Raw genomic sequence first — 27,952 nt, 5'->3', positions numbered from 1 at the left:
AGGGCGGGTTTCTAGGCAATAATTATTTATATTACAAAAACAAAAATTAGATCTCTACCGCTACAACCCTTGAAGGGTCAGGGGTGCAGTACTTTATAAAGAAGTACTGTAGCTAGACCGACAGTTGTGCAAGAAGGTGATTTGGCTAGAATCATGCCTGATGGCCAAACTTTTAGAGGGCTCCTGAACCCATAGGGCTGATTTACGGCTACAATGAAACAGAAAATAATTGGACATGGAGTTAGTAGCACAGTGCCTTACCATTGAGCTACTCACTCCTACTTTTTTATATATATTTTATTATTATTATTTTTACATTAAAAAGATCCAACTGAAGTTTATAAAAACCAATACAACACATAACTTAAACAACTGATTTTGGGCATTTAAATATTCAATATTTTTTAAATTATGAAATAATATAGTGTGTAAAAAAAATGAGATTATATGGAACCAAAAAAGGAAACACCTTTTTAAATAAAATTATTGATTATAAAAATAAATCATATATTTTTGTAGGCTAAAGAAGAATCGAGAATCGTTTTCCCACCACCAACGGCAAGAACTGAAGTAACTATTATCATCACTGACATCAATGATGAAATACCTCGCTTCCGCAGTGATCGTTATATTTGTCAAGTGAATGAAAACGCCCAGTCCAACACACCTGTATCTTTTCTTCCTCCCGCAATTCCTCAAGTATATGATTATGATCAGGTAATCAAAGAATCGTCTTGTCTAGATTAATTTTAACACTTATTATACATATTTTATATAAATATTACAATGTATTTTATTTCCTAGGGAAAAAATGGAACATTTGAAATGTTCATTAGTGGGGATGGGGATGTTTTTGAAGTTACTCCGCATCAAGGAATCAACGATGCTTCATTTCTTATTCGAGTCAAAGATCCTACAAAGCTGGACTTTGAAAAAATCAATGGTATGTGGAAAATTTTAGTATTACTTCTATTATTTTTTCCTTAACTTGCCTAAACATACCATTTATATGGGGATATACTTATCAATTTCTTTCTATAGAATAAGTGTTGAAATGAAATCAGGTCTTTTAGCCGATTTGGAAGTGATATGTGCATCATTTCCTCCAGGCTTCAAACAAAATTTTTTATAAATGAAATTAATGTTAATTACATAAGACCTTTTTGATTTTATAGTAATAAACTTCACACTAACTGCACGAGAAACAGTGAACAGAAATCCTAAGTTCAGTTCGGTTCCTGTGACTGTTTACATCAGAGACATGAATGATAATTTTCCTGAATTCAGCAAGCCCATTTACGAGGTATATTATATGAGAAGTTTGAAAGTTTTTTGTTTTAATTTTTTATTGTTGTACATATGTGATGCTAAAAATATAATTTATTATTAATTTGTGTAAATTAGGCATCAGTTCCTGAAAATTCTGGTTCAGGTACAACTATAGCCATCGTATATGCTCGGGATATGGATTCTGGTAAATTTGGATCAGAAGGAATTAGATATACTAATATCGGAGGAAGTGTGGCTGAACTGTACGTTATACCTCTTTTTATTAATTTTTTTCTTGATTAATGCCAATATTTTGTTAATTGACTTTTTTTTTCTTCTTAGTTTGTCACTGGACCCAACGACTGGAGCTATAACAATCAAATCAGATCAGCCAACATTCGATAGAGAATTAATATCAAAACATTACCTTGTAGTTGAAGCCCGTGATGATTTAGGACTTGGAAATAGGTAACTGTAATATATTCTCACTATTCATTTAGTTACATATTCAAACTTCTGGTCCTTTGTCCCTTTTTCTCCCAACTTTTTCTTCCAGCGCCTTCTTGGCTCGCTATTATATGTTAAAATATCTATTACAAAGTTTTATTATTTTTATTTAAATTTTTTCTCTCAAGCAGTTGGTTTTCTTAACCTAAATGTTGTATGTTCTCCTTCCCTTGTCCCGAGACCCATTCCTATCCTAGGCCGTGTCTCATCAAGGATTCTTCTATTTGTTTGTCTCTGTTTTTCCTTGGTCTCTTCTACCATCCTCTATCTCTTCTACCATTTTCTGCGAGTGTACCTCCCTTGGTAATATTCCTTCAGGTAGGAAGTCTATATAACTTCAGAAATTTTTTCTCAATCTCTTCTAGAATTTTTTTTATTTTATTTCCATCTTTTCTCTTTTTTCTTGCTTTATACATCTAGATATTCCTGCTGCTTGTAACCAGTATTCCAATTCTGTTACCAGAATTTTTTTCCTTTGATCACCTTTTATGGTTGTTTTCTGTTCATGGTTCAAGAAGTGGTTGAGTCTAGAACTTCTTTAAATTTCTAAATATAGATTTATTCTTTTAAAAATAAGTAATCATAGATTAAATGTACAAAAAAAAATTATATTTAGAAGACCAAAAATGCTGATCAATGTTAGAATAATATTAATGTTTTATTCTTCTGTTTCATATAATTAAGGTAGTTATTCTATTCATTTTTTTAGGAACACTGTTCAATTAGTAATAAATGTTGAAGATGTAAATGATAACGAACCTCAATTTTTACAAAACAAATACGAAGCGAGGCTACTTGAAAATGAACCAAATTTCGAATCTCCACTTTTTGTAGAAGCCAGAGATGCAGACCTTAATGGTATTGATCAATATTAACTATTTTTTTATTAAGATAAATTTTTATGAATGATATGACATTATTTCTATCTATTTTTTCAAGGAACAAAAAATAGTGAAATAAGATATTCTATTGTCGGATGGTCAGAAATGCGTCATAATTTCACAATCGATCCGATAAGTGGAGAACTCAAACCTGTTAAACCTCTTGACTTTGAGGCAATACCAAAAGATTCACGTCGTCAGCATTCTTCTTCATTTCCTATCACAATCCAGGTTTGGTTCTGACTAAAATATTATATAATTTGTTTTAATAATGTTCAATTTATAAATCCTATTCAAATTGCAGGTAAAAGCTGAGGATGGAGGCAGACCTGCATTATCTTCGACAACTGAAGTTACCATTTATTTTCAAGATGTCAATGATAATGTTCCTATGTTCGAATCAACAGAATATATGACTACAATACCAGAAGATACACCAGGAGGAACATCAATTCTAAAGGTATTGATAGTAAGATTTGGTATACTTGGTTTGATAGAAGAACTTCTCTTTTTTTGTACACAAACAGCAAACCTCTCTATAAAACAGACAGCCACAGTTTTGTCAAATTTGTCAGTTGTAGAGGGGTGTCTGTGGAGAAACACAAGTGTGTTAAAAATGAGCATAACTTTATTAATTTTAATGAATGAAGTTAAATAATACAATTTTGTATTTTACTTATACCCAAAATATTTTTAGAATTTAATATGAACATATGAAAATATTTAAAACATAAAATAAGATAATTTCTATTACTTCTATTGTTTTCTGGGAGAGGTGTTTATCAGGAGAAATTTTGCTGTACTTATTTTCTTTATATATTGAGTCATATGCCTTTCATTCTTTACTTTTTTTATACTCATTAGGTACAAGCTTATGATAACGACGGAAGTTCACCTTACGACACCATAGTCTATCGCATCAATGAGGGAGCAAAAGATAAGTTTGTTATCGATCCAAATACAGGGGTAGTGACCACTTCACTTGGAGCATCGTTGGACCCAGATCTTAGCCAACCGAGAGGAGACCTCTATAGGCTGGAAGTTGTGGCCATTGATGGAGGCCTTGGCGTCGCACAGCAGACATCATCTGTTAGCGTTACTGTCAGAGTCAGGGATGTGAACAACAAGGCTCCAATACTGGCTGACCCTGGAACAATTCATATCAAAGAGAATACTCAAGTAAGTTTTTTCCATAGTAAATTATTACTTTTTTTTTCTTAACAATGATATTATTAGTTCTAAAAAAACTAAAAGCAGTTTTAATTATAAATGTTTATAGTACAGAGATTGGTTAAACTCTACTAAAGTACGGCTCTTGCTCTAGTACATTCTAAATATCCACCTAAAAAACTGAAAAAATAAAGTACACATTACAAACTGACATAATTTCTGACATAACATGGACGAACTAAACATTATTTGACACACTCATAACACTTCCATCTTAGAAATACAGATACATGTGACTGAAGGACAAGCTCCACAAATATTTCAGCATACCAAATATCACTACAATCTACAAGAGAACAACAAAGCAACTCTCCCGAGGACTATCATGATATAAGGGGCTTGGCCTGCTCCAGAAAATACTTTATACAAAATATAACCTATTAATCCTCCATAGAAAACTAATGAAGAAGATGAAAAACAACCAAAACATTTATAACAACAAAGGATACATTTATAACTGAATCCAACCATTTTTTGTTTATGGTAGTTTCACGTTTTTATCTTTATTCTATTCTGTTTATTATTTATTTTATTGTTCATTGGTTTGCTTTCTGTTTTGATATTTTTTTTATTCTTTTTATTTGTATTTTAAACTTTTATTTGTTGTTATTATCAAAAGTACCAAAGTTATTTTAAAAGTAATATAGCTATTAATAGCTGCAAACCTGTAAAATTTATAAATACACGACCCTCCCCTTGGGTAGATTAAAATAAAAAAACAAAAAACAATGGTATTTCACAATCCTCAAGAAATATTTGTTGATCTGTATAAAACATTTTTAAAAAAATAATTAATTTCTTTGATGCACAATCATAAAGGCTTAAGTCGAAAATATGAATTTTTCAGGAGATCAAAAACAAAGTTCAAAACATTATGTAATATCTAATTATTGATATTTTTATTTTTATAAAACAATATAGTAGTAAGTCTATCAAAAGCATAAAGACCTTATTACTAACTGGTAGCTCTGATTTGATGCTATAATACGACGTAATCTCCAAATGTTCAAAAAGTGACTTAAGCCCTTATGACTGCGCATCAAAGATATGAAACGATTAAAATAATCAAAAACAAATAGTGTGAAAATAATTTTATTGGTTTATAATTTGTTTTGATAACTTGCATTGCAGGTTGGGCATATTGTGACAAAATTAGTTGCAAATGATCTTGATTCTGATGCAAGATTAAGGTACAGTTTGGACCTGACAGGGCTCGAAGGTAGAACTGAAGAAGGGAGGCTGGTACGGTCATCAGAAGTAGAATTATCATCGGCATTTGATTTAGATACTAACGACGGAACTCTACGTTTGGCCAAGGTTATTATTACTTTCATCAAGTTAAAATTGTTCTTGTATAATCATGATTTATCTTTGAGATATTTTTAACTATTTTTTTTTTAGGTTCTTGACCGAGAAAAAGTAGAAATAATTAAAGTTCATGTCCAAGTTCAAGATATGGCTGCACAATCTGGATTACAAATAGCCTCTGGTATATTTCATCTTCACTAGTCATAATTATGATTAACAGTAATTTCTAACTGATCTTATTTCATTTTCTATTTCGATAGGCATTTTAACCGTTGTTATCGAAGATGAAAATGATAACAATCCACTCTTCAGGAAACCTTTTTACCGTTGTTCCGTAACAGAAAATAGTCAGACTGGAGTTAATATTGCTAACATAATTGCTGATGATGCAGATAAAAATAAAACTATAAATTATTCACTTCAAGGTATTTATTTTTACTATAATCATATTTTTACTCATTACCATATGTTAATGGCTTATAGATATTTATATTCAGTGAAAGTTTTAAAGTGTGTGCCCTTATGATAGTATAGGCATGGGGCTTATAGCATTTGCTATGCAGTAAATCTTGTCCTGCTTTCATACCTTTGTAATTCCATTAAATTCTCCTTCTTAAATAATCGTTATACTATTGTTATTATTGCAATTGTTTTTACATATACATACTAGTTAAAATTTTTATTTTATTTTTATTTTCATTAAACTAAAGAAAAACCTTTTCAGGTGCAAAAAAATATGGAGATTTGATCAAGCTTGATGCTGCTACTGGTGAGTTGGTTGTTGGAAGTCGCATTGATCGAGAACAAGTCTCTTGGATAAATTTTACCGTAAAAGCTACCGATTCAGGTTTACCGATGAGATCATCATTTGCTGAAGTATTTATTCAAATCATCGATGAGAATGATAATAATCCAGTATTTTTAAGTGATATTAGTAATATTTCTATTTGGGAAAATGCTACAATAGGTAAGTGCTTGTTTTATTTATTGTAAATCAATCTTATAATACTATTTTTTGAAGTTAACATAATTACTGTTTTTGTTTTTTTTTATTTCTTCAAGGAACCGAAGTTACTCAGATAATAGCATCAGATGCTGATGAAGGAGACTATGGAAAGGTTACCTATTTGTTAGATAGAAGATCTTCACAGGTAAAAATCAAAATAAAATAATTACTTCTTTAAAAAAAAAAATTATATAAAGATCTCAATAGATGTTATCTATCTATTTTTTTTTTTTTATAGGGAAAATTTTCAATCCATCCAGAAACTGGAATTCTGAATGTAACAGATTCCTTAGACAGAGAAGAAACCGGCTCTTACATGTTGATTATCCAAGCTTGGGACAACTATCAGTTTGGTTATATCAGCGGAGAAAGCAGAAATGCATTTAAGCAAATAACGTAATAACATAGTTATTATTTAATTAATAATTATCATAAGAAAATTAATTTCAGTTTTATTTTTTCTTGATCTATGGAAACTTATTTTTTCATTTGTTTATTAATATATTAATTTCGTGTTAGAGATAAGGTTATTAATTTAAAAACACAAACTTCTTTTGATCCTTTCTTACATAAATTTGTAATAAATGTATGTAAATGTTAGAACTCTTAGACAAGTATATATTTACATAAAAGTAAAGTCAAATAGTAAAAATAAATACAAGATTAAAATACTATGATTTTCAGTTTTATTGAGGGTGATATTGCAAGTTATTATTGGAAACAATCCTTGGTTTAACTGTGTATATAAACTAAATTAAATAAACTCTGCTCTAGCAACCTTCACAATTATTCACAATAGATTCCCTTTAGCACTGCATTTTATATCATAGATGAAAAGTAACGATTTATATCAAAAGTGAAAAGTAAGTTCACTTGTCTCTGGAAACATTATTTCTCCTTTCATAAATCTAAAACTCTCATAGCCTTCCCTGTATATCTCTCCAACGTTGGGACTCTACTTTCAATGCCTTATCTCTGGTACCTTCACCTGCTCTGAGGAACCTTCAGGTCCTTTGTCCCTTTGTTTCCCCACTTTCACTTCCACACTAACACTTAAACACTAAAATAAGGTAACAAAGTAAGAAAATAGATAACATGAAATAAAATTGAACAAAGATGTGGCTAATTTTGATCTTTTTTGTGATTCTTATTACTTAATTTGTAATTATTAATAATTATGTTTCACCGTATATCTTACTTTTATTACATGTTACTTATTTTTTTATTTTGCTACCTTATTTTAGTGTTTCTATCTTTTTTAGCCCTGATGAAGCCCTATAACTTGGGACGAAACGTCTCACATTAAATCTTTTTATTAATATTCGAGTTTTTTCATTGACCGCACCCAGACCATCTTCCTTTTATATATTGCACACAGTCAATCAACGATCTTCCAATAAATAGTTTTTGAGGTGTATATAGTTGACTGTATATTACTGATTGGAGAAGATGGTCGGGGGGGTGCGGTCAGCAAAGAAACAACATAAATAAACAAAAAAATATTTATTTATGCCGACATTTCGACCTGATTTTCAGGTCTTCATCAGGGCTACAACAACAATAAGACAACAACCATCATTTGGAGAGAAAAAAAATTATTTATTAACTATGGACAAGACAGTAGTAGATTGATTACATTATTATTTATATACATATAAATATGAGCAACAAATAAATGATACTGTGGAAAGAATCTATAAAGAATTAGTTAAAGAAATTAGGAAAGAACAGGGGATAAGAAGAAATAAATGGAGAAAGGGAAATGAAGAAAGTAAGAGTAAGGTTATAGGAGGTTATATATATTTCAGGACAATCAATAAATAGTTTTGTACTGAATAGTACTATCCAAACTATCTTCCTTCATATAATTTTATTATTTAATTTAATTTATTAATTATTTTCTCATTTGTAGGATAACTGTTTTGGATGTAAATGATGAAGCACCGAAGTTCTCTACCCTTCCAGAAACCTGCGTTGCTGTAACCGAATTCCATGAGCCTAAAGACACCATCACCTTGTTGAAAGTTACTGATGCTGATGACCCTAATACTCCTAATGGTCAAGTCGCATTTGCCATTTTAGCTGGAAATGAGAAAAGTAAGAAAATAAAAAAGTCTACTACTATTATAAATGCTCATGTTAATTTTTAAATGTTTAACCATTTCTAAAATTAAAGAAATTACATAAAAAGTTATATATGAAATAATAATTTAAAGGCAAAATTATTTCACCAATTTAAATTAATAAACAAAATATTCTACATTTCAGCTAATATGCCATCCTTAGGAATAAAAATTTAACTTGCACAGTTCTGTATATACTGACTCTTCCAACGTAGAGCCTGTTAAGACTCTGATTTCATCCAAGTTTTATTATTATTTTAATCATCCTTGGTAGAGAGTCTATTTCAGACTCTCTTCCTTGGAAGTTTGAGTCTGTGATTATTTACTGGAATTTGTTTATTAATTAAAATGGTGAAATAATTTTGCCTTTAAATTTTATCAAAAGTTATAAATAATAACATTATCAAAACTAAATAACAAAAATTTAAGAATTTAGTGTCATAAATAAATACATTCAAAAGAAACAGTTTTATACAAAAAGCTGTTATATGTCACTTGAGATTATTGCATATAAAGAGCGATAAATTTAATGATAAAATTATTAAATAGTTGTGTTTCTGGATGAGAAAGTAGAACATTAGAAAAATATTGTTTTTTATTTTGTATTTGTATTTGATTGCTTTTGTATAATATAATATGTTTATTGTGTTAACTGTAGTTCATGTTAAAATTGATTAATGAAATAAAAATTTAATTATTTTAATATTCACAAAAGAAAAGAAAAATAATAATAAACACTTAACCTGGAAGTTTAAAATTCCAAATCTAGCTGAGTTCATTTTCCAATTTTTACTATGTATTATTAATTTTTTTCTTAACAGCTTTTGTACTTGATTATAATAAAAGGAGTGAAAGCATTTATTCCAAAATAAATTAAATCACATGTGAATTAACTGGTTAATGATGATGAAGATAGGCCTGAAATTTTATAAATTACTTTTTATTCTAAATAAAATTTAAGATTTTAAGCTTTACAAACCATAGATATTTAAAATAAAATTTTGTTTAATTTAAATACTAACCCTATCTTATCACCTTTCTCCTTTTTCATACATAAATCTTAATGGTAGTCCCGTTCAACAAGCAGTATGTTTAAAATTAAATATTGTTTCTGACAGAACTATTCGAGCTAGAAGCAGTCGATGCCTGGTCTGCAAGAGTCTTGAGCGTCGGTTCTCTGAAGGGAAGATATGGAAACTACTCACTTACTATTGAAGCTTCTGATTTGGGAAAACCAGCAAAGTCTGCAATTGCTAATCTTGACATATGCATCACTGATTTCAATGACAATGCTCCAGTATTTGTCAGCCCACCTCACAATACCACTATAAGAGTACCTGAGGTATATACTTTTATTATTTTATATAATACTGTCGTCAATCATAATGAAACCACTCATTTCACTGTACATTATATATTGTATATGTTATTTAAAATTTGAAATGAAAATCAATATCTATACCACAACAATCCATGAAGGGTCAGAGGTACAGTACTCAGTAAGGATATACGATTTCCTGAACAACAGTTGTGCATAGAGGTGATTAGTTCATGATCATGCTCAACCTTCATATTTTTTCCCAATTAAGTGTACCCCAAAATGGCTCCTGAACCTACAGGGTTGACTCATAAGTCCTAAAGTAACAGAATAAATAATTATCTGCCACAGTCGGATTCAAACCCGGGTCCTTGAAGATAGTAGCACAGCGTCTTACTCACTGAGCTACCCCACTCCCCTAGTTTAAAAGGCAAATATACAAAGATCTCCAAGGAAAATAATTTATTTGTAAGAAATGAGCATATTATGGAAAATCATCAAACGCGTTCAATCCTTTCAGTCTAAAGTCATTCAAACTATCTTCTATGTAACCAACATTACCCTATAACATGACCTTAATATCTCATCTATATCAGACATTATTAAATCCAAATTCACCACATTCCATATAAAGCTCACTCATCATCCTAATCCCTTAGCCCAATTCCCTATCTAGCATTACACATTCCAACAATCCTCCACAAAGGTTGAAACGGCAGTAGCCCAGAGACCTATTATAAATAATTATATTGGAGTTCTGGCAATGGCTAGATTCTCCACTCAAGTCTTGAGTGCCTGCGGCTAGCATCCTCACTCATCCTCCACTGGCTTTTAATACCAGTGTTGAGAGAGAAGTCCTGGGATATTCCGAAGTCCACAAGTGGGAGGAAGAGATCGGTTTGGAGTTCTCCAGGCTGAGTGTAATATTGTGAATAGGAATGATTTTTGTTTAAGATATTATTTTATTTTAAGTTTAAATTTTTTACTTAAGTTTATTTTTATTCATTTTTTTTAAATGTACTTATCTATTTTTTTTCTTCTATTTCTTATTTTGTTGTAATTTTATTTATATATTTGTAAATATCTTGTGAATAAGGTCTATAATCCACATTACCATTGTCTAAAAATATGACAGAATGTAATATTGCACGATAAAAAAAAAATCCATTGCTACCTACAACTCAATTTAAAAAAAAAAAAAATACTTTTCTAGTTATTTTCTTAGTCTCTTCATTTATAGTTTTTTTTTTTACTTTCAACTCTTAAAGGATTCATAACTTTTTCTCTGAGTGTTCCTTACCCATGTTAAGACTTGTCCCCACTGTACCCGGCATTAATGAAGAATATGTTAACAGAATGCAACGGTGGGAAGTGAAGTAATAACAGTGTTGGCTGAAGATAGTGACATAGGCCAAAATGCAGCTGTAAGCTACAGGCTCAGGCAAGATTTGTCGGGAGACTGGAAAACATTCTCCATCGAGCCAATAACTGGTCTTGTAACTCTTAAGAAGCCACTTGATCGAGAAACACAAAAAATTTATCAGGTTTGGCTAAGTTTTAACTCTTATTCTTTAAATGAGTTACCTTTAGCCACAATAATTTCTTATGGTTTAAATAATTTATTATTGTATTATTTAGTTACGAGTGGAAGCATATGACCATGGAGTTCCAACTCCTCTTTCTTCAGATTTAGACCTCACCATTTATGTCAGGAACATCAATGATTATCAACCACAGTTTCTTGTTGATGAATTTGCAGTAAATTTCACTGGTATGACTATAATATAAATATATATACATTATTATAATCCTTCATTAATTAATAATGCTCAATTTAATAAATAAAGAAATTGTATCATATTTTATTTTATTATAAATTTATAATTTATTGGCGACAGAGTGAGAGATTGTGTGCTTACCACGAAACCTAATTAACTTATATATAAAATATCAAAGATTAATTGATAAACAACATCTTAGTTTTATTTTCGAATTGCTTAAGTAACTAGCAAAAATATAAATATTTATAAACTTTTTGGTGTGAACAGGGGGCCGTTAAATCATGAGGCCACACAAATATATCTTTTTGAATCCTTTCTCCAAAAATGAAGTGAAACTTATACTTATACTTATTAGATGTGGCAGCGTAAATTGTCCTGAATTAGATAAAAAATTAAATGCTGTCCCTTCTCAAAAAATAAAAAAGAATAATAGAGATATTTCATTTCATTTAGAGAAATTTCTCTCAGTCAAATTGAAAGTTTTAAATTTTTTATCACCATGCTTATAATATTTGTTATTAACACAAGTGTTCACTTTAGGAACAATGAATTGACATGTTAAGTTATATTTTTCACTGATTAATTCACATCCCACTTTTAAAATACATTAAGCATAGTGACATTGTCAGGTCAATAGGACAGTCAACTCTGTTTCTTCTCCAGAGTCAAAAGCACTGCCTTCAGTGGCTATCTATATCATTTAACAATTGAATGTTTTTTTTTTTTACTAATTTCACTATTTAATCATGATTTCATGTTAAAGACAAAACATTCCGAGCTCTTAATTTTTTAATAAACCATTTTTATTGTACAGATGAATATTTTAATGTTACATGCACTTGTAGTTTGCAGATACAGAGTGTTGTACCCTATAACGTTCACTGAAGCAAGTGGTGAACTTCCTCTTGCTCTAACCTTAATTTAAATATTACAAGAAATATTTTAATATTTAAAATCACAAAATATTTAAATCATACTGAAATGTTTTTAAAACTGCTGTTCACTCATAAAATAATTTCAAATAAAATTTTGGAACATAAAATAATTAAACTTATTTAAGAAAGTTATTTATAAACTGTAAATAATTATTAACTTCAGATTATAAAACAAATCTTATTCATCTAAAAATATTTTAAAATGATACTGAATAATTATTACCCTTCTTTTCATACAAATTAAATAGAATAATGATCTAATTGTAATAATAAGTTTTTTATATGATAACTTTACCAATTTCTATATTTTGTTTATGGCAGTAATTCAAACTTTTAGTATTTCCATCATCTCTATCAATAGTTTTTTACCTAAATTGTATATTATTTATCGTTTTTAATCTTTGGATTATTTTAACGGTAATAGCAATAATTTATTCAGGCTTTTCTTAGACTAATTTTTTCTAAAAACTATTTTACAGAACATGCTCCTCCGGGTGGAGAAAGAAGACAGATTGTAGATACAGTAGACCAAGATGACATTGATATCGACGAAGATGAACCGACTAGCCCAGTTTGTTATTATATTGTAGGAGGCAATGAAGGTTCCTGGTTCAACATTGAACCTCTAACTCATCAAATAACGGTAATTTTACTTAGTAATGTTAACTTAATCTATACAATATATTCTGTTTTATTTAAATGAATATTGAAAAAATAAACTGTTTCAACACACTGATTATATATTGAACTAGCTACGAGATTATTATTTTAATTAATCCATATTTCTAGCAAGTTAAACCTCAAGTGTATAAATCAAATTATGAGATTTTTTTTTTATTTCTTTCAACTGAGCTTTTTTCTATATCTGTATATTAGTTTTTTTTTAATTTATTTGTTTTTTTCTAAACTGATCTACTGTTGTAACTATTATGTCTGGTGGATCACTGGAGAGGGGAGATCTGAGAGAGTGAGATAGGGAGAATAAAATTGTATTGACAATTTTATTAAATTAAATGGAATGAAATTATTAAACAAAATATTTGTATTTAGTGTGCAGATGAGTATTGATTGTAAAAGGAAAAGGTAGGGAAAATTTTTTTTGTTATATCATGTAAATATATGGATTGTATATATGTCCAATCATGGATCGATTGGTATAATGTGTATTGTAGCAACCCAATGTATTTGTGCAGCATGGCTAAATAAAGCATTTCTCTCTAATGAAGGAAAATGATCCAGGCGGTGGTTAAAAAAAGGTTGCTCAAAATAGTACAAAACTATTTATTAAGAAAAAAACTATCTATTTTTTAAAAATTTCTTTATTACTAGATTGGCCCTAGTTGGCCTTACATTTAAATGGTTATTGTAGTGTGCAGAACCCCTAACTATTTGAAATGCTATAAATATGAACTATTATAATTAAAAATAATAAAGATCAATTATAAAAAAATTAATAATCAAGGAAAAATAACAAATAAAAACAAAAGATATTTAATGAATGAATAAAATAAAAAAATTACCTTTATTGAAAAAATAATTAGAGGAAAAGAAAGAAGAAGAAAAAAGAAAAATAAAGTAAAATAATGATAATAATAAAAATAAATGAATAAAGAGTTCATAACAGGAAGTCTTCAATGGCCTTCAGTCTTCGTGATGAGATTGGATTGCCTAAATTGTATGTGACTGCACCTTTAACTGTTGGTTGAAATCATTTATTGATTCCACTTGCGGTTTACAATACATTTGGCTGATTCGTACAAACCAATATTTAAAGAAAATTTATGATATTTACATAAATTATGAAAAATAACTAGACTACTGCTCCCTCCCAGTATAGATCCTTTCCAATATAAATATCACTAGTTTTACTTGATCATATTTATTTTTAAGTTTTATTATAGAATTTCATAATAATGCTCAACGATTGCTTTAGACGATGAGAGAACTGGACAGGGAAGTTAGGGACAAATACGAGCTTATCGTCAAGGCAAGTGAAGACTGTACAAAGATACATCCTCAGATTACTGAGTTTGATCCCTCTGATGATACTCTTCTTCATCTTATCATTAATGTTTCTGACGTTAATGATAATGCTCCTGTCTTCACAAAGAGAGTTTTTACTGGAGGAATCACAACTGAAGCAGATTTTGGGACAGAATTTATGCAAGTTAAGGTAATTAAGACCGTTAAATATGTTTTTAAATATCCTTTGTTCCTTATCTCTCTACATAGTTTATTTTTCTCCGATGTTTCAGCATTCAAGTCATTATCAAGGAGGTTCCTAATATATTCATATTATTTATTTACAATTCACTCAATGCATAACACTACGTTTTTATTAGCATGCCTTGCACTTGATTTATCCAAGTTATTAAAATTTGTTCTCCCTATTGTAGTCTAATTGCCTAAGTCACTTATCTAAAAATATATTTATCAATCAACATCACACAGTTTCTTTTAATAATTTTCTAAAATAGTAATCTAGGTACAAATTTTAAAATTCTTATTGCATCAGTATTAAATATTTCACAAGTTTCTTATTTATATAAACAAACACTGTTATACTATTATCATAAAACCTACCTTCACCAGGTTAGGAATTTGTTACAAACATAATACAGTGCTTAATATTTGTCTCTTATTTTTATTTTTTATTTTAGGCAACAGATCCGGACTTGGGAAGAAACAGTAAAATGAGCTACTACATGACAAGTGAAGTGAAGATGACTCTGAGTGAAGGCATGGACAATATACAAACTCCACCTTTCATTGTCGACAAGGATACTGGAAGTGTGTTTGTCAACTTCGATCCACAGAAAGGAATGAAGGGATATTTTGACTTCACAGTAAGACACATTATAAATATAACATGTTATATTTTATTTGTACCTAAATATTTTATCCTCATTAAACGATTATGTATTAATTCTTTTTTTTTTAGGTTATGGTAAATGATACCGGTGGTCTTTCAGATACAGCTCATGTTTTTATTTACCTTCTAAGAGAAGACCAAAGAGTGAAATTCGTTTTGAGACAACATCCTCAAGAACTGAGAGCCAACATCGATAAATTCAGAGAGTAAGGGGACATTTAAAAAAGAATAATTATTTTGTAATATTTTTTTCTTGTACCACTACAACCCGTTTCGACTCAGGGGCTCAGTAATTTTCTTGAACAATGGCAAGGAGGTGATCTTTTCAGGATCATGCTCAACTGCCAGGTTTTATTACCAATTAATGATATCCACTTTATAGAGGTTGGGTCTGGTCCAGTAGGGCTCCCAAACCCATAGGAAATGAATAAATAATTATTTGCTACAGCCGGATTCGAACCCAGGTCCTTGGGGTTTTAGTAGCACAGCGCCTTACTCACTTAGCTGTCCCACGCTCTTGTAATATCTTAACAAATGCAAATTACAACGACATCATAGAAAATATATTCTGGATTATTTATTGCAATTCAATTTTTCAATCATTTGAAAATACCTTTGCTCAAATCATTTAGCAATATACAAAATCTCTGTTTACTTTAGAAAAACTTGAATTGAAGCAAAATCTAGTACAGTTATACAGAAATTATTCATTTGTTTATTGAATCATTGAATCTTAAAAGCACTCAGAAAAAAACATTCACAATGGCAATTTCAACATTCAACGGATACTTGGTTGGTTACCTTGACATGCCTCACTTTTCATTGATCAGTTCTTATATGACTCCATTCATATAGCCATATCTAGTTATCTATCAAAAAATTATAAAATGTATTCTCTTTTGGTACAGCAGATGAATGAAGATACATTTCCTTTTATCTCTTACATGGATAACCAAAATCTTTAGTTTTATTTTTATGAATTGATCACATAAAAAAAAAAAATAAGGATTATTACTACTTGTAATGTCATTGAACTTAATGCTGTTTATGCAGCCATTGTTTACTGTGACATTTTTACCGTGTTATTTACTGAATAATAACTTCATTCATTTCCAATAATAATTTCATTATAGTATTTGTCTCTCTGTATTAGCCCTACTCCTTATATCTATTTCAGTTTAACATAATTTTTTAATCAATCTTTTCTTTTATAAAGTGTTTTAGGCAATGTAACAGGAGCAATAGTGAACGTTGACCTGTTTAAAGTACACGAAGCTCGTGATGGAAGAGTGGACAAGACACGAACAGACTTATACCTCCACTTTGTCAATCCAAAAGATCATTCGATCCTCGAGGTACCGCATGTGCTGAAGTTGATAGATCAAAACATTGAACATCTCGATTCCCTGTTCAAGGTAATTATTAACCTCTAAAAGTAAGATTCAAAGATTGGTAATGCCATCTTAATCGACTTAGAATTTTTGAAGGAAATCTTTAAAAAACAAAAAAACAGACTGGTTTGGATACAAACATTTATTTGGAGAGGCCAACAATAGAACCTACAATAAAACAAAAGAGTTAGAATAAAATAATGAATATAAGTCAAAATAAAAGGCCTTTTAGACAAAAATAAAATTAGCAAAACGAAATATGAATTAAAGAAACAAATTTACAAAATCAATAGATAGATTGTAATAATCAAAAATTATTTAAAATAAAATAAAAAGAATTTTAATAGTTTTAACTTATTTAAAATATAAACGAGATAGCTTGGGTTTAAATTAAAAAGTAAATTTAAAAAAAAAACATATAATAGAATTTTATTTAAATTTTATAACATAAGAGACTTTTCTCAGGGCGGGTTTCCTGGCAATCAGAAACAGACGACACTTTACTACTAATAACACTTTAACTTAATTACTAGACATTTTACTAATACAATAAATTCCATTTAGAAACAAGACTAACCAATTACACAGCTTCCCCTGATAATTGTTGATCTCTTCTTGTCGATGATGCTATATCCAACTCCTAACAATGGCTTCCAGTCCTTCCCGCTTCTAGCCGAACGGACGTCTTCTCCCCCAGTTAGCAAAAGCTAGAGTCCCCGTTTCCTCTCCTCTATCTTCAATGTTCACTCGTCGATCCAAAATATAATCGATTGGAGTACAATCGCTCTGCTTTATATGCTATGTTTTTCGATGTAAATAGTTTTTTGATAACTGTTACTTTCTTCCATTTCTTCTTTGATTATTTCTTTTACATAATTACTGCATAGGAACAACAAGACTTGACAAATTTCAATCCATGTTATAAAACACAAACAACAGTAGACTGTATTATATTTATCACAATCAACGGTGAAGATGTACAAAAACCAAAATGGCCACACCGGCACTTAATGAGGGCAGGCAGGGTCTGGTTGCTGTAATGATCAAAACTAATAGTCAAAATGTATTTAAACCACAAGTCAAACCAATAGGCAGGCAGGGTCTGGTATTGCACTATACTAGTCACAATCAACAATGAAAATGTCCAAACAAACACATAATGTACACAGGCAGTACTGGTAATGAATTATATTAGACAACTACTGATTTAAAAAGATAGATCATCAGCTTCTTCTTTTCAAATAAATGAAAATTCCGAATGAAACCAAATGTAACTAAACCAAGTACTAAGTAAATACTGTTTACAAATTAATTGTTAAATATTTAACAAATAACAAAGATCCATATCAAGAATAAATACTTGTTTTTTTTTTTTTAATATTTATCTGGAGGCTTTTCTTTATTTGTCTCACATACAGACTTAATATTTCACACTCAATTAATGCCACAAATCAAAATGCTGCTATCTTTTCCAGGAGTTCAATGTTTTGGATACTGAAGGTGCCGAAGCTCTGGGCCTCGCACGTATTATAGAGCCCGATTCGGTACTGCTGCTATGGTTGCTTGGAGCTGCGCTGTTTCTTCTGTTACTGCTGCTCGTCGTGATCTCGCTTTGCCTTTCACAAAGGGCATCATATCAACGACAACTCAAAGCTGCTACCGTCACTGCCTTTGGTAACTAATATAAATGCAAAATTACATTATTGTTTTTTTTTTAAGATAATTTTATATTTGATAATTATGGTGAGAATTACGTATTAAATTAGATTGTTAGAGCAAAGTTCTGTCGGCCAAAATTTTAATGTGAATAAGAAGAAATGTTCTAGGATGATGGATGGGAGTGCGGTCAAGATGAAACACAAATAAGGTGTAGCTTATTTTCTTGTGCCAACGTTTCGGCTAGAGTTTCTAGCCTTCATCAGGGCTAAGAACAGGACAAGATAACACCCAATGAGTATAGAAAATAAAAAATAAAATATAAACAGAATGACATAAAGTGAATAATTTTACAGATTGGAATTAATAAAACTAAGTGATGAGAGAAGTGGTTTATATTATATTGCATGTATACATTTTATTTTCCATTTCTCTCATCACTTCATTTTATTAATTCCATTCTGTAAAATTATTCATTTTATGTCATTCTGTTTATATTTTATTTTTTATTTTCTAAACTCATTGGTTGTTATTTTGTTCTGTCTTAGCCCTGATGAAGGCTAGAAACTCTAGCCGAAACGTTGGCACAATTAAATAAGTTACACCTTATTTGTGTTTCATTTTGACCGCACCTCCAACCATCATCTTCAAGTACATCATCCACGGTCAAATATCTCTCATAATTAAGAAGAAATGTTTTACAGCTCATCAATACATTATATACATTTTGAACTTGAATGCTCTTATCAGTAAAAAAGGAAGTTATAATTATCATGGCATTGCAAAAGCTAAGTCTTAACAGAATCTTTTTTAGTATTATCTTTGAAATATAACAATGTGTAATGCTACTATTTAAGTTTACAAAGATACCAATAATGATTTTATCAATATTTAAGCCTGCTAGATTGATATAATTGCCAATTATTAAAAACATGATCTCCATTTTGTTTACTACAAAAACAAAAAAAATCGAGATTTTTAAAGTTGAGGACCTCTGCGATAGGAGGTAACAGTCTTGGATTACATATTTGTAATACCTCCAATTAAAAAAAAATATCAAAACTTTTGTTTGTCATATGCACCGCAATCAAAGCAAAAGAGAAATAAAATTACAATGTTTTCCCACTCTATTGTCATTACTTCAGGCATATATATATGGCAGCTATCATGCTGCCACCTAGTCTGACAACATTGCCATGATGGTAACTAGCAGGTAGTTTATCATTCAGTTTACACCTTAGCAGTGCTGTAACCGTTCCAGAATTATCTGAAAATTGTCACCGTGTGACAACCTTTATGCTGATTTTTGGATTATTACAAACACTACACTGCACTACTTATGGGTGGTGTAGTGTTTGACTAACGAACTTACTATATAGTAGATTACTGGAAATAAAACTCAGCAATTAGTTAGATTCAAATGAATTTAAATAATGCCTATTAAAGTTTCAACAGTAAGTTATTATACAAATTAGATTTTAGGTTTTATTTTGATTACTTTCTAGGGTCGACAGAGTCAGACCTTACCCGTGCCCCAGCTAGGGTTCCCAACACGAACATGCACAGTGTAGAAGGATCTAACCCCATTTGGATGCAGGCATACGAAAACGAGTGGTACAAGGATGACACAATGAGGTAAAACTGTAATTTCTCTGATCAATGAATCATCATTCACAATACCAATAAATTGTTAAGATGTTTATCAACTTTCAGTCAAACCTCCGAAAGGGATTCATTAGATGAGAATGCTGTAGTTAGTGTAAACACTCAGGAAGATACCACTGGAAATTCTTCTTGTAACAGGTAACTACTAGAGAATTAATCAGTTTCTTAGACTAAATTAAAGTTATTTAATTGAGGTCTTGCATTTCAAAAGCACTCAAGTCCATTTTTAAATTTTCAATATTGTTTTGTTCATTAATTTTTTTTTTTATTATACACAGATGATTGATTGAGATGGTCAGAACCAAAATAGCTTGATTGCTGTCATTTTGACTCACAATGTACTTCTTTGTCAGGGCTAAAATAAAAAGGTACAAAGAAGGTAAAGTTAATTGTAGGTCAAAAATTTGGCAATCAATAAATAATTGAAAACCAATTTTGTTATATAACTGTTTTCGTTCTAGTTCATCATGAAGTGAAAGGTTTTTTTCCAAAATCAGCCAATCCTTGTGAAATCCTTTCACATGATATTAACCTGGTAAAAAAACTATTAAAGAAGAGATATAAATCTTAAAATGAGGTGTAGATAGTTGACAGTAGATTAATGATTGGAGAAGTTTGTCGGGGGGGTGCGGCCAGCAAAGAACAACATAAATAAACAAAACTATATTTATTTATTTTATGCCGACGTTTCGACCTGAGTTTCAGGTCTTCATCAGGGCTATAGAACAAAAGAGATAACAACAACATTTAGAGAAACATACAATTGAAAAGAAATAATATACAAACAAATTTAGAATTATTTTGTACTATTCAATTATCAGTTATCAATTTTTTATCATTTATGATTTAATTCAATATTTTGTATAATTCTAAATTTGTTTGTATACTATTTCTTTTCAATTGTATGTTTCTCTAAATGTTGTTATCTCTTTTGTTCTATAGCCCTGATGAAGACCTGAAACTCAGGTCGAAACGTTGGCATAAAATAAATAAATATGGTTTTGTTAACTTATGTTGTTATTTGCTGACCGCATCCCCCCCCCCAACAAATCTTAAAAATTGGAAAATGGACTTGGGTGGTTTTGCAAAGCGACCCTTATGTTTATAATTGCTTACTGTAGCATGAAGTAAGGTTTAAGTATGATTTAAATCATCAATGCTAAAAAAATAGCTATACAAGAAACTAATAGCTAAAATCACCATGGATACAATATTTATTTATCAATGGTTCATTCATGAATGAGGCTCGTTTCCATGGTAATTTTAGATGTAGTTTTATCTATAGCTAATTTTTCTCCATCTCTGGTAGTAGAGTAGGTAGAACACTGACCTACTTATGTTAAAGCAAGTCTGTTCAAAATCTTTATTTGATTCATTCAATTTTTTCTTGACTCAAAGAGAAAATTATATTAGCTTGCCATTCAAGTGTTAGCTGACCAATGTTTATGGAAACTTTTTTAATGTCATATTTTGAAAAATAAAATAGTAATAAACATTAGCAAAAAATTAAATTGTTTCACCATCTGACCTTAAAACTTTTATAACTTTTTTAAAACCTCATATATTTCTTACTAAATAATTCAAAAACACTATCCAAAATTATAGTCTCAAAACATTTATTTCATTCACACGTCCAACGTTTCGGCCAATTCGGCTATCTTCAGGGACAATCTCAATTTACTATGAGACATATCATCTAACCATTTAAAACAACTCCATACAGGCCATTCTGCCCAGGTCAAAACATTTATATCTAATATGTCAAAATTACATTAAAAATCACAGTCAAATTATTTCTCTTTTATCACTATTTATACACTTTTATTATAACCTCACTTGTGTATAAATAGTGATAAAAGAGAAATAATTTGACTGTGATTTTTAATGTATTTTTGACATATTAGATATAAATGTTTTGACCTGGGCAGAATAGCCTGTATGGAGTTTTTTTAAAATGGTTAAATGATATGTCTCATAGTAAATTAAGATTGTCCCTGAAGATGGCCAAATTGGCCGAAACGTTGGACGTGTAAATGAAATAAATGTTTTGAGACTATAATTTGGATAGTGTTTTTTAATTATTTAGTAAAAAATTGCCAGTCTCAAGAAAGAAATTTAAAGAGTGTAAATTAATAATTGTTGTTAAAGTGAATTAGTATTTGTAGGATTATTAAGGTGCATGAATATGGGACAATTGCCCCGAAATGTTGTACAACTAAAAAGAAAAACATAGAATAATTTATGTTCAAATTTTGGAAGTTTTTTACCCTCAAAAAATGTATGGACAATGGTTCCTTATCCTTATTTTCTTCTAGGATGTTTCGGAGATGTGTCCCCTATAATTAAATTTTTTTTTTAATAAGCATATCCACAATTGCATATAATCAATGAGTTTAATTTCTAACTAGCTGACCCGGCATTGGCTTATTTGAAGATGTATATATATTTAATGAACACTATTGATAGTTTTGTATAAATTATTGTGTTTAGTTAAAATGAAACATTTAAAAATACTTTATTATATGTTTTGGTAACATAAATTGAATCATTCATAGAATCGGTAATAATCTATTCTTAATCTTCAGAAAGAGACGAATCAATTAGTGTACAAAAACCGTGAAAAAAGCTTATACTTTCTCAGCTACAAACCAAAAACACTTAATTTTGTTCATAACTTTTTTTCTACTCAAGAATTTTGGGATTTCATTATTTTTAAACCTTCCCATGTTAAAACCGAACATTTAGAAAAAAAAAAAACAGCACCTAAATCAGTCCAGTAATTCAAAAGTTTATTGTGGACAAAGATTCGACTATTCCCTTTTATATATATATTGTAATAATTTTAAAAAAATTTAAAATAAAATAAAAAGAATTTGAATCGTTTTTAAACTTTTTTCAAATATGAGAGAATAACTTGGGTTCAAAATAAGAACTTTAAAATTAAATGGATAATATAATTTTATTATACAAAAACAGAGACTCTTAATCTCAGGGCGTGTGGTTGCTAGACAATCAGAACAGGCATTTACAATAATTTCAATTAATTAAAATTAAATCTGTTTTACAAATATATTCTAACTTAGTTATAACCAAACTAACCAAGCTCTATATACTAACGATCCTCCTTTGTTGATTCTTTGGCGCCTTCCTTGTTCTCAATCCCACTGTTCCATCCTAGCATCAAAATGGCTTCTTTCCTGACAGAAACTGACGACGACCTCTCATACTGCTGAGACCATCTCTCTTTGGCGCCATAGATTCAACTGCTCTTCTAATGAAAACCTGCCTTGAGGTTACATGTAAACATCGATTTTTGCACAACAGTTAGGGATTTTTGCAAATGATTTATTTTCTGAATATTATTCATTTGCACTATTTCTTGATTCCTATTTTTCCTTTAATTTACTGTATTTTCAATTATGATGGGAAGAGTTAAAATAGTTTTTATGATATTTGAATCTGCTCAACATACCGCCATCTTGGTTTTTTGTATCACGAAGTTATTATAAACAATGAAACTTGGTTAGCTTGTTTTTTGGATAAACAAAACAAATGAATATTAAAATGATACATAAAATAAAACATATTAAAAAACCTTTATACATCAAAATATACTATTTACTACAAAAGGAGCATATTACAATATATAGATTATTAATAAAAAAAAAAAAAAAAGCCAAATAAACAAGTATGTTAATATATTTTATTTAATTACTGTGCCAAAATTAAAAATTTGATGTCCTAGAAGAATGAATATATGGATTAATAACCATTGTGTTTTTAATTATTGACCTCAAGGAAATATATAAGGTGATCAAACAAAAATTTGATTTAATAAAATAATTTTAATTTTTAAAATTTGTATCTCAAAGTTAATATTTTAGTCTGAATTGTAATTTATTATTTACAAGGCTTCCACCAATGGTAGTTTAAGGTATGTAATATGAATAAATTTTATTTTTAAGTTGCATGCCAATTAAATATTATTTTTTAAAAATCAAATTGAATATGCATGGCTTTTTGGACAGTGACATATTTTTGTAATTTTATCCTCAACATTTTCTATAAGCATTTATTTATTTTGATTAAAAGTGAATCATTCATTATATTTGGTAATTAATCCTTTTCAATTATATAAATATAATTAATTTAATAATATTTTTCTAGTCAATCAAACATGCTACGGAGCGAATGCCCAGCAAATGTGAAGGAACAGAATGATCTTAATCGCCACGGGAACACTTACCATCGAAATCTCTACCAGCACATGGACAAGATAGGCAACCCTCTCATCTCCAAGAAACTGGAAACTACAGAACTCTAGAATCAGCTGTGAAACTACATCGAATATGTATTGTAAAGCATTAACTAGTAATGTTAGATTTAGCGAAGGTTTAGATTCGTATTAGAGTTTTTCTATTATTATGGAAATTTTCTTATCAATGTTAACAAAACAAGGTGCTGTCTAGAAAGCATTGTGGCGTAGCAATGTCTATAAGTCAGACAATTACACCTCACCACCAAAAAAATGAGGCCTTCAGTCATAAAACATGATAACTGAAAAAATGAAAAAGTTTACAATGTTGAAATACATGTTAATTACCTTCAAACCTCTACCAGCGCATTGACTAGATTGGCAATCCTCTTATCTTCAAGAAACTGGAAACTACCGAACTCTACAACTAGCTGTTGACACCATCAACTAGGAGACACTTGTTATACCTTATACCATATTTATTCTTTTAAGAATAGAAATTACCTAAATTTTTTTTTTCAAAAATCTATGAAATAATAATTATAATGTTAAATACCATATTACAATCGAGTGCCTCAAATATTGGTTCTATAACAAAATTTTCTGTGATTTTTTTTTTATTATATAGCGGTTAATAGATAAAAAATATATTAAAAGGTCTGTTCCAACAACCACTTTTGACTGTCCACAGCACACGTAATAAAATAAACATATGTTTTTAGTTATCAGTGGTTAATAAGCAATCATAAGAAATATAAAATTCTACATCAAATATTATTATATTAATATCAAAACTTAACTTTTTCCTGGTCAGATAGGTTTTATAAATAACATTTCCAATTAAAAATTGGCTTAACTACATAAGATCCACCGGTTATAATTTTCCAAAAGTGGATATATTGACTTTTTATAGAATTATTAACCAACAGCTTTGGGTAAAGTGAGTTAACTTTTTATTTAAAAAAATCTTTTAGTAAATTCAAGAAATTAATCTGTTTATTGTCCTATACAAATGAATCTCGAATTTCAAAAATTACTTACTATTCACGGAGTTTATTCAAAAAATACTTCTTTGTTTCGTTTTTTTTCATGTATTCATATAAACCGATATTTCATGAGAAAACAATATTTACAATATAATAACATACATAATAGTCAGTAGCAGAGTTGGAAAAAAAAATAACCACTGTAATTTGAGACTAGGAAATAAAATTATAATTTTGGTGTTTTCAACTAATTGATGGACCACTGTAATAATGGTTGAAAATTTACAATTACTAGTTGAATCAAAGTAATCACAATAATATTTGACTATAATTAGTAATTGCAATTGAGGCATGGAAATGGAAAAGGTTGTAAGTGCCAAAAAAACTAGTTTTGAGAAAATCTAAAAAAAAAAAACAGGTTGCTGGCCACAATTTTTTCTTTATAGTTAAAAAAAAATTACAGCTCTAGAAACTAAACCTTTCAAGATAGGAAATTCCAGTGGTTAACAGTCGATTGGCGCTGGTTTCTACATTGTTATCCCGTAAAAATCTCATTTTTTCCACTTGGGGCACTTACAGCCTTTTCTATTTCCATGCCTTAATTACTTTTTACCCAACACTGATCAGTAATTTTATAAACAATAATAACTGGTCTTATTAGTCCAATGTTTTTTTTTTTTCAGAATAAGAAATTAAGTTTTTTTTTTGTTTAATTTTCGGAACTGAATACTATTGAAATTCATAATTCATATATTTGCGATTTGCCAATCTTTTCTATTTATAAAGTGGATCCAACACAAAATAAAATTCAACCCTCACTGGCCATGTTAGAACTGGCGCTTTTTCTGAATTTAGCTACATTTTCACGACTTGCTTTGCCACTATAGCTTCTCTTACGTAACATAATTATTATAGGATCCAGGGAAATTCATAAATAATAATTTTTGCTTTTTATTGACTTGATTACCATTAGATATGAAAACATATTTGCATTGCATATGCCTCTCCTACAGATTTATCTATAGTATTTTATTTTGTTTAACTGGAATTACGTACAGTAATTGGCAAAGTATCTATATTTTTTTTGTTAAATTTATCATTAGAAAGTTATATTGTAGCTTGAATTTTACTTGCTTCTCATATTTTTTAATAGAAAAGTGTTTAATTCTAGGTTTACAGAACAATTTACAAATTTGATACATTTTAAAGGAAATATTAATGTTTTTAAAGCTATGTTGAATTTTATGGATCTATGAGATTTTTGTGTATACATTACTGCTTGTTTTGCTTGACATATCTGACACAAAAAAATTTTGATTTTATTTATAATTGGACGTATTTCAAAGATAGTACTGTAAACTGAGGTTATTTTCTTTACTGAGACGTTCTAAGCTATTAGTGTTGTTAAAAATTAACTCCAGACTAAAGTACAGTCCATGGAAAACGACAAAATAAAAATCTTTTTTGTCAGATGTGGCACTATTCCAGCAAAGCAATGATATGTAATGTTTTAAATTTATTGAACAATAAAGCACTGAAAAAGTTGTAATCAGACATTATTTTATCAGTGAATATAATAAACTAATGTAATGAATACAGATTATGTAAATTAGCTATATATCAGGGGGTGAGTAAATTTTTTATGATTTGACTGAAGGACAATTTAGAAATTATGAAGTGGTTTTAAATATTATATTTCTACAATATGAATTTCAGACTTTAAGTGTAATTTTTACTGATTGGTGCGGCAACAGACTCGGATAAAAAAACTTTTGCTAGCCCCTTTTTCGAGGAAACTTAAAATTTTATTGATAAAATTAAATTATTATTGTTCCTCTTATGTTATATATTACTTTTTTAAATTTTACCTATTTCAAAAGTATTATGTTAATTTTATAACTAACATGTATTAATTTAGACTGATGTATATTATGATTTTGTATTGTATTGTATAATTTCAGCTCGCTATTAAAAATTACTGTTTATATTTTTTATCATGAATAAATTATAGTAGAAATCTTAATGCTCATAAAAATACTGAGTACAAATAAGAATGTAAATTTGAAAAACAAAAACAAAAGAAATTTTTTTAACTATATATAATAAATTGTAAATCATTTCAACGAATTATTTGTAAATATTTATATATACCAATTTATTTTTATGTTTTTTTGTTTGTATATTTTTGTATAAATTTGTCAATATTCCTTTTATAAGTGTATACAATTTATTGTGTTATGATGCCAAAGTTGTTTAATTGAATTTTTAAGATCATATTTAAATTCAAATTTAATATTTTGAAATAAATATATCATAAATACCATTATGAGTAATCTATGCTTTGAGATTATTTTATGTTTAATTACTGCCATTAAAATTTATTTACAGCTTAATTATAGACTAATTCTTGTTTGTATATAGTAAAATGTATAATAAACAACCAAGAGTGCTCTTAATTTTAATTTTCTATTCTCCTCTTATTCAAATTAAATTCAATTATCTCACATAAACACTTATGCAATGTAATTGAAAACATATAAATCCCAAAAATATTAAATTTTCAATTTATCCATTGTTTATTATTTATAGCTAACAATGAGAACTGTTTATTTTTCAAACAAACAAAATTATAGACACTTATTTTAAAGGAACATTTTTTGAAAAATCAGCATTTAAGCCTTGGCAGGCTGCGGGGGAGTCTTTTTCGATATAGAGCAGGCTTTTGATCGAGTCTGGCACCCAGGACTGCTTTACAAACTCCGTAAATTC

At 29.2% G+C, this 27,952-nt stretch overlaps 1 protein-coding gene and 1 long non-coding RNA gene across 5 annotated transcripts in view; one reads left to right on the top strand and one right to left on the bottom strand.

Moving 5' to 3' along the window:
- Cad88C (cadherin-88C) overlaps positions 1-24,549 on the top strand; it is a 360,398-nt gene extending 335,849 nt beyond the window's left edge. For 3 of the 4 annotated variants that reach the window (XM_067046833.1, XM_067046832.1, XM_067046831.1), the window contains 28 exons: positions 520-717; positions 805-943; positions 1,176-1,303; positions 1,405-1,532; positions 1,612-1,737; positions 2,486-2,634; positions 2,716-2,888; positions 2,962-3,117; positions 3,522-3,836; positions 5,019-5,204; positions 5,289-5,376; positions 5,456-5,620; positions 5,920-6,162; positions 6,258-6,346; positions 6,440-6,597; positions 8,114-8,298; positions 9,443-9,666; positions 10,998-11,186; positions 11,281-11,413; positions 12,838-13,001; positions 14,292-14,531; positions 15,019-15,204; positions 15,300-15,436; positions 16,447-16,645; positions 18,097-18,295; positions 19,783-19,912; positions 19,991-20,080; positions 24,110-24,549. In XM_067046833.1, the coding sequence (XP_066902934.1) occupies positions 520-717; positions 805-943; positions 1,176-1,303; positions 1,405-1,532; positions 1,612-1,737; positions 2,486-2,634; positions 2,716-2,888; positions 2,962-3,117; positions 3,522-3,836; positions 5,019-5,204; positions 5,289-5,376; positions 5,456-5,620; positions 5,920-6,162; positions 6,258-6,346; positions 6,440-6,597; positions 8,114-8,298; positions 9,443-9,666; positions 10,998-11,186; positions 11,281-11,413; positions 12,838-13,001; positions 14,292-14,531; positions 15,019-15,204; positions 15,300-15,436; positions 16,447-16,645; positions 18,097-18,295; positions 19,783-19,912; positions 19,991-20,080; positions 24,110-24,266 (4,674 nt within the window). In that variant the 3' untranslated portion in view covers positions 24,267-24,549. The remainder of the gene's footprint in view (positions 1-519; positions 718-804; positions 944-1,175; positions 1,304-1,404; positions 1,533-1,611; positions 1,738-2,485; positions 2,635-2,715; positions 2,889-2,961; positions 3,118-3,521; positions 3,837-5,018; positions 5,205-5,288; positions 5,377-5,455; positions 5,621-5,919; positions 6,163-6,257; positions 6,347-6,439; positions 6,598-8,113; positions 8,299-9,442; positions 9,667-10,997; positions 11,187-11,280; positions 11,414-12,837; positions 13,002-14,291; positions 14,532-15,018; positions 15,205-15,299; positions 15,437-16,446; positions 16,646-18,096; positions 18,296-19,782; positions 19,913-19,990; positions 20,081-24,109) is intronic. The other variant, XM_067046834.1, reaches the window with a different exon arrangement.
- On the bottom strand, positions 17,968-24,649 carry LOC106679288 (uncharacterized). The gene is made up of 2 exons (XR_010843268.1): positions 24,546-24,649; positions 17,968-18,299 (listed from the first exon to the last, which is right to left on the bottom strand). It is a non-coding gene; the product is annotated as an uncharacterized lncRNA (long non-coding RNA).
- Between the last annotated feature and the right edge of the window lie 3,303 nt (positions 24,650-27,952).

This window comes from Halyomorpha halys, unplaced genomic scaffold (assembly GCF_000696795.3).
Source record: "Halyomorpha halys isolate HHAL.00 unplaced genomic scaffold, Hhal_1.1 Scaffold192.1, whole genome shotgun sequence".
Classification (NCBI taxonomy): Eukaryota; Metazoa; Arthropoda; class Insecta; order Hemiptera; family Pentatomidae; genus Halyomorpha; species Halyomorpha halys.
The sequence above is the reverse complement of the archived record's forward strand: the minus strand, read 5'-3'. Positions and strand labels throughout refer to the sequence as shown.